The following is an 8094-nucleotide window of genomic DNA, read 5'->3' as shown; positions in this document are numbered from 1 at the left end:
TCGAGAATAAGAGTTAATGACTGAACAGTGGTTACCGGGAGAATAGACTGGTAATCGTAAGTGATAGAATTTGGGTATACTTTAATTATTTCAACAAGAACTTGTTTATATTGGACTTGAAGACGACCATATCGTGGTCAGACGAAAATCAGGCCAGCGGAACAGAATTCTACAGGCGGGCAGTTCTAAGGAAAAAGATTTGTTTATGGAATCTGTGTTTAGATTTTTGTCTCAGATACAGTGCAGGAAATTGTTGATAGTTGGTGGTAGCTAGACGAGTGGTTTTATAAAAGTTTGCCAAGGAGGGCAGAGATTGAAGCTCAGACGAACATCTTCCATGAAAATAAGAATAGAGCAGAGGCAGGGAAGAGAAAAAAAAGCATCGCTTACTAGGTTTTGAAGCCGATTTTTAACTGTCAAGGCAGCATAGGATGCTTCGAAGGGTTTCTGCCTAGATGTGGCAACATTAATCCAGATTAGGGCGTACTTGGCTCTTATAAAGGTAGAGGATTACATTGGTAGTGAGTTATCCATCGGAGCGGTAGATTAATTCAACTATTTTTCCGTCAATCTTAGCAACGGTTTTTCCCTACTAAAGGTAAAGCGTTGCTTTATTTTTTTCCCGAAAGGGAAATATACACTTGATATTTTTGTTGGACGATGAACTGTTTCCCTAGATTTATATTTATTTTTAGTTTGTTTTATTCTCCTGGGAGAAAAAATCAAAACGTGTTTGTTAAATCCAACCAGAAAACAAACGTTTTTCCAACCAAACAACGAACGTTTCAAAATTGTTAAATCCAACCAGACAAAATGGACGAATTAAAATTAGCATTCGCACATCTGACTAAACTGCAAAAAACAAGCGGCCACAGCTCCAAAACTGATGGTAGAACGCTAACAACGTATACAGGAACAACAAAACGAATTACAAAAACAGTCGGCTGAAGTACAAAAACAGTTGGCCGAATGTCAATTACGAACAGAGGAACTACTTGCAGAAATCGCCAAGAATAACGCGCACACAGAAAGCAATTCAGCTTTTTCTCATACGCAATATGGTCCACAATAGATAATTTTAAGTACAAAGCTGAAAAATAATTCGCAGCTTATTTCAGAAGATATGAAGAGTTTTTCAATATCGGCTGCGGTAACTGGTCTGACCAGAAGAAGACCAGATTGCTGCTTCGAAAACTTGAAACAATATTAAATAGAGAAATAGTCAACCACCTCAGCAGAAACAACCTTCTTAGTGACACACAATATGGTTTCCGCTCTGCAAGATCTACCGCAGATGTGCTGACGGTTATATCCCACAGGATTAGTGAATCTCTTGACAAAGGCTTCCTTTCTAGGGCAATTGCTCTTGACATATCAAAGGCCTTTGACAAAGTATGGCATAAGGGTCTACTTCACAAGATTTCCAGCTACGGTATAACTGGAAATGTTTTCTCAATCATTAAATCATTTCTCTCCGATAGGCTCATAAGAGTAGTGGTCGATGGACAAAAATCGGAGGCCTGCAATATAAATGCTGGAGTCCCTCAGGGGTCAATCCTCGGCCCAACTCTCTTCCTGATCTACATCAATGACCTCCCTAAACACATACTTAAATCATTCGTTGACATCTATGCTGATGACACGACCATCTACGGCAACACATCAAAGGCTGTAAATGACGAAGTTCTCTCGGATTCTCTCTCCTCTGATCTCGAGCGCGTGGTTCAGTGGGGGAAGATGTGGCTAGTTACCTTTAATGCATCTAAAACCAAACTCCTATCCTTACATCATCAACGCTCTGATCCCCAGCTGGCATCAATTGTGATGGATGGCTCTCGTCTGGGTGAGGCCCCGTGTTTTTACAAGCTTTTGGGTTTGACCTTTACTCCTGATCTGAAATGGAACACGTACATCAAGTCTGTTGCCAAGGTCGCAGGAAAGATGGTGGGATCCTTCTACCGCTCCAGAAGATATCTCACTACTGATGCAATTCTCTATCTATATAAAAGCTAAGTACGGCCAAGGATGGAATACTGTTGCCATATCTGGGCAGGAGCTGCCAAAAACAGCCTATCATGCCTTGACAGAGTACAAAATAGACTTCGTGGTTTAGTGGGGGATGCCCTTTTCTCTACCCTGCAACCCCTCTCCCACAGAAGAGACGTTGCGAGCCTATCCTTGTTTTATCGTTATTTTCATGGCAGGTGCTCGTCTGAACTCCAATCCCTGGTCCCCCCTCGCCAAACTTTCACGAAAAACACCCGTCTAGCTGAATCCACTGTGAAAAATTTCCCCCACTCTATATCTGTGCCTAAATCAAAACGCGGATTTCATGAGCAAAGCTTCTTTCTTAGAACTGCACGCCTGTGGAACTCTGTTCCGTCTGCCTGCTTCCCTCCGGACTACAACTTGGATGTCTTCAAGTCTAATGTTAACAAATTCCTAATGAACCGCCCCCCTAATTAAACACTTCATAAAATCTCCTCACTAACGTGATGTACTTGCAATAACCCTTATCCCTGAGTGGCTTCTGGGCCTTGATAAGTGGTGATCACTGTGTAAAAAAAAAAAAAAAAAAAAAAAAAGCTGAACATGACAAATTCGTGAACTACATCTTGCCACGGAAAACCGCAGATTTATCGTTCAATGAGACGGTAACTCTGTTAACAGAACTATTCTCCCCGAGAACGTCTTTTTCATAAGCGATGGCGATGTTTGAATGTGGCTAAAGACGATAATGACGACTTTGTCACGTAAGTAGTGAACAAACATTGTGATGACTTTGATTTGTCTTAATTAATAACAGACGATTTTAAATGCTTTGTTTTTGCACAAGGTTTAACCTCGGGAAAAGATGCAGAAATCAGGCGTAGAGTTCTTACGAAGTTAGAAAACAAACCGAACTTAACACTGCAAAAATTGACTGAGGATTGTGAAAAAGTGGAAATAATAAAAAAGATGCGAGATATATAGAAGTAGGCATCGCAAACATAAAAAAATAATTAAGAAAAACCGCACAGATGATGCACAGAAAATTACCCCCAAAAGTCGGGAAAACCAAAACCACTGAGCCTTTGCTTCAGATGTGGTGGTAATAACTAGGCCAAGGATTGCTCATTCTTAACAAAAAGATGCCTTATATGTAATAAAATCAGACATAAAATCTCTCAATGCAGGAAAAATCAGAACAAAAGCCGTGTACGTCAAACAATAACTGGAGACGTCGTAGATGAAAACCTACGCAAATATATAACGGTCAACGTTTTCGGCAAGGATATTAAATTTCGGTTAGACAGTGGGTCGGATTTTTCAATAATAAATTTCAAAACGTGGAAGAAATTACGAAAACCGACTGTACCAAGAACCAACAGAACGGCGACGGCCGTCAATGGTACAAAAATTAATTTTGAGGTTGAATTAATCACCAACGTCACCTTGCTGAGAAAAACGAAAAAATTCCAAATTTATGTATTAAAAAAAAAAAAAAATAGTGAGAACCTGAGTTTTAAAAGAATTTCCAAATGTATTTACTCCTTGGCTTGAGAGATGCACAAAAATGGCCGCGGATTTTAAACTGAAACCGGGCACACAATCGGTGTTTAAAAAAAGAACGTAATGTCCCGTTCGCATTCCTAAGCAAGATAAATTAGGAACTAGATAGATTGGAAAACATCGGTATACTGACTAAAATTGAATATAGTGAGTGGGCTTCTCCAGCAGTCTACGTCCAAAAAAGGTCTGGGAAGATTCGCGTTTGCGCTGACTTCTCGACCGGACTCAATGGGTCGTTAGAAGACTTTCAATATCCATTACCCAGCTCCATAGGCTGTGTTCACGAAATTAAATGGCGGCAAGATATTTACTAAGATCGACCTGAGCGGTGCTTACTTACAAATTCCTGTAAACAACAAAAGAGCTAACCTTATCGGGGTTTGTACAGATACGAAAATCTCGCATTTGGGGTCAAGGTAACACCCGCAATATTCTAGCAAGTCATGGATACCATGCTGAGCGACCTGGACACCACCATCGCATATCTAGATGACATCATTATAGCAAGCAAAAGCAGGAAGGAACACGCAAACCATATCAGACAAGTATTCAGTCGAATACAAAATTATGGGTTTAAGGTCAAAGAAGACAAGGGTGAATTCTTTTTACAAAAAATCAAGTATTATGGACATATCATTGATAAAGATGGCAGACGCCCAGACTCAGAAAGGGCGACCACTATTAGAGAAATGCCGGCAGTAGAAAACAGCACAATTGCAAAGTTTTTTAGGCTTGCCAAATTATTACCAAGGATTTATCCCCAACATGCAAAAATTGCTTACACCACTGAATCAATTACTAAAGAAGGATAAAACTTGAGTGGACAGCGTATTGCCAGACATCATTCCAAGAAATAAAAAAAATCCTTACTTCAAAACTGTTTCTAGCTCATTTTAAGCCGAAGTTGGATATAATAGTGACTAGCGACGCTAGCCAATATGGCGTTGGCACCTGCATGTTACATAGGATGTCAGATGCCTCAAAATAGCCAATAGCTTTCGCGTCCCGGACTCTGCTTCCAGCAGAGAAAATTTATTCTCAGATCCAGAAAGAAGGACTAAGAATTATTTTTAAAGTTTCGAAATTCCACCGGTTCCTGTACGGAAGACATTTTTATCTACCAACCGACCATATAACCTTTGATATCCATTTTTGGACCAAAAAGGGACTTTCTACATTCACGGCGACACGACTATTAAGATGGGGAACTATTCTTCTAAATTATAATTTTACAATAGAATTTCTCTCCTCAAAACAACTGGCACATGCAGACGGTCTGTCGAGACGAATTCCTGCCCAGGTGGAACCTCTGGAATACTCAGTAATCATTGCACTATGTATTAATAGTGAATTGAAAACCATGAGTAATAATATAATCCGCGAACTGCCGGCTACACTTCGGGAAATAAAGGCAGAATCCGTGAATGACAATTTCATCCAGACCACCAAGCAGAAGATAACACTGGTTTGATACCGTTTCAGACACTTTTTCTGTTTGCTGCTCTACGTTGAAAGGGTTGCCATACCCAAAACCCTTAAAAAAGGATTCTCAAGGATTTTCATATAGGGCATCCAGGAATAAACCGGTGAAAAGCCTGGTGAGAAGTATCATTTACTGGCCAGTGATCGACCAATACATTACCAACATAGTGAATACGTGCAAAGGCTGTACTTTGGCTGCCAAGGCACCACCTATAACACATAAAACTTGGCTTAAAGCTGAACAACCGTGGTCGATGATCCACATTAACTACGCGGAACCAGTAGAGGATTTTTACTACCTGATAGTAGTAGACAGCTACTCGAAATGGCCAGAGGTGTTAAGATGCAAAAAAAAAAAAAAAAAAAAAAAAACGGCAACGACGACGATTTTTTTTAATTAGAGTTGCAAGCTCGTTTTGGGGTTGTGGATTGTCTGGTCACCGACAACAGAATCCAGTTCATCTCGGCAAAGTTCAGGGAATTCTGGTAGACGAACCCCCAGTACCACCTCAGGAGTAACGGCTAGGCCGAACGCTTGGTCGACACGCTAAAAACGGCGTTAAAAAGGCGTGCGGCACACCGACAGAAAAAGACCTCCAACAATTTCTGCAGGTCTATAGAATAACGAAAAATTTGAACAAACCAGATGCTGGATTCCCAGCTGAAATCATGTTTGGTAAACTGCTGCCCAAACATATAATACAATACAGAACCTCTACAATGCCAACAAAACGGTTTAACCGTGGGGATAAACTATATGTTAAACATTGTAAGAATAACGTTTCCTTGTGGGAACAGTTCACGATCTTACGAAGAGTTGGCAATGTAACATGCATCATTCAGGTCCAAAAATTCAAACATAAGAAACACCTGCACCAAATAAGGAAACGCATCTCCGAGGATCAAGAAGAAACACCGCAGGAGGGCAGAGAAGCTATTGATACAGTATACGACTGTTTTGACGTGGAACTTCCAAAAGGCATGTTAGAACCAAGATGCTCCGGCAGAAAAAGAAAGCGCAAAGACCCCTTGCTGGTCTGCCCCCAAAAGAAAAAATACTGATTTCACACCCGGAGAAATCAACTTGAGAGGGGGATGTTGTGGGGGAAACACCCTCAAAATGGACTAATCCATCGTCCATATAAACTATAACTCATGGCTATCCCAGCGGTGATTTAATTCCAGAGCGACCTTCGCATGCTCGGTGAATTACCTACACTTTTCGTTTGTAACGTTTCCGTTGTTCTCATGTAATACATATTTTAACTGTTATCCGTTGTTCTGCTCTTATTGTGGCTATTTGCGAGCCACAGCAAAGAAATATTAATCTATCTATCTATTTATACTCTTTCTCTCTTTCTCTTCACCCATCCCCCTCATATATATATATATATATATATATATATATATATATATATATATATATATATATATATACTAGCAAAAGTACCCGTCGTTGACTGGGTTCAAAATCAGCCTACAGAAAATGGACTGATTTATGAAAGTATGATAGGTTATGAAAAGGAAGGGTTGTAAAGAGATAACTTCGAATTTGGGGGTATCAAAACCAAAGCAAAATATGATGAAAGTAAAAATAAAATAGATAAAACCCATCATTTATTATACCATACCTGTTCACACTGAAACACTTATCACAATATTCTGCGGATCTATATTAAAAAACCTTGTTAAACTTTGTGACATATATCCATTCTATGGAGGTCAGGTGCGAACGAACACCCCATAATTTTATTGTACCATATTTCTTCAAACTGAAACATAATTATCAAAGTATACTTACGCAGATAGATATGTCTTTATTAAAGTTTGTGCCTATTTCCATTCTATGGGGGCCAGGCGCGAACGCAGACCGCACAATTTTATTATACAATCCCTATTCAAGATAAAACATACTTATCAAAGTATAATTATGTACATCTATATCAAAAACACTTGTAAACGTTTTATTTTTTAATTTTAAATTTTTTATTTCCATACTTTGTGGACCAGGCGCGAACGCAGACCCCACAATTTTAATGAACCACCGTTCTGCCAGATCAAACATACCTATTCCTGTGTCTCGATACATCTTCTATCATTATATGTAATCAGTTCTTTAAAATACTGAACCATATAGGAGCCTATTCGTGACCAGACACACACACACACACACACACACACATTCAGCTTTATATTATATATATATATATATATATATATATATATATATATATATATATATATATATATATATATGTATTTATTTATTTAATGGAAACAAAGGGATGTAGTGTTTACCTGATATACGCAATGGTAAACTTCAAACTAATATAAATAACACTAGGTAGAAAATTTAATCCTAACCGAATTTAAAAAATACAATACGCAATAGAGAGTAGAGCTTATTATAAGAGAAAGAAAATTAAAACTGTAAGTTGAACTTTATAATTAAAATTTATTGTTCGACTGAATACTCCAAAAAACAATTTACAAACTCCTTATTCCGCGGAGTTTCAAAGAATGCTATTCTTATTAATCTTCTCATCAGAGGACATAAAGAAATCAGCAAATTATATCTGTAGCAATGCTAGAATTTGCTAGTTAAGGAATTAAGTGAAACCGCAATTTATTGCAGTTATAAATTTCCCAATGAAAAAATATTGGATATGTAAAAAAATTATATTAGTTTGTTACATATCCAATATTTTTTCATTTTTTTTTATTTGGCAATTTATAGCTACAATAAATTGCGGTTTCACTTAATTCCTTTACTCGCAAATTCTAGCATTGCTACAAATATACTTTGCTGATTTCTTTATGTCCTCTGATGAGAATAATAACAAGAATAGCATTCTTTGAAACTCCGCGGAATAAGAACTTTTTAAATTGTTTTTTTTTGAGTATTCACTCGAACAATAAAATTTGATTGTAAAGTTCAACTTACAGTATTAATTTTCTTTCTCTTATATATATATATATATATATATATATATATATATATATATATATATAAACGATTTATGAAACTGTTAGCAGTTATGAAAACAAAATCACTGCGTC

General features: G+C 37.8%; 1 protein-coding gene across 1 annotated transcript; it reads left to right on the top strand.

The window, feature by feature from the left end:
* The first annotated feature begins 5754 nt into the window (after positions 1-5754).
* LOC145286529 (uncharacterized) lies at positions 5755-6096 on the top strand. Its single transcript, XM_080135424.1, has one exon. It carries the CDS (start codon positions 5755-5757, stop codon positions 6094-6096), a length of 342 nt encoding a protein of 113 aa, XP_079991550.1.
* Positions 6097-8094: the final 1998 nt, after the last annotated feature.

This window comes from Euprymna scolopes, chromosome 10, assembly GCF_053919585.1.
Source record: "Euprymna scolopes isolate OS-2025 chromosome 10, ASM5391958v1, whole genome shotgun sequence".
Lineage (NCBI taxonomy): Eukaryota > Metazoa > Mollusca > Cephalopoda > Sepiida > Sepiolidae > Euprymna > Euprymna scolopes.
Note: the sequence above shows the minus strand (reverse complement) of the source record. Positions and strands in the feature narration are given on the sequence as shown.

Coding starts and splice junctions, on each gene's coding strand:
- LOC145286529 (XM_080135424.1), top strand. CDS start 5,755: ATGCCAACAAAACGGTTTAACCGTGGGGATAAACTATATGTTAAACAT.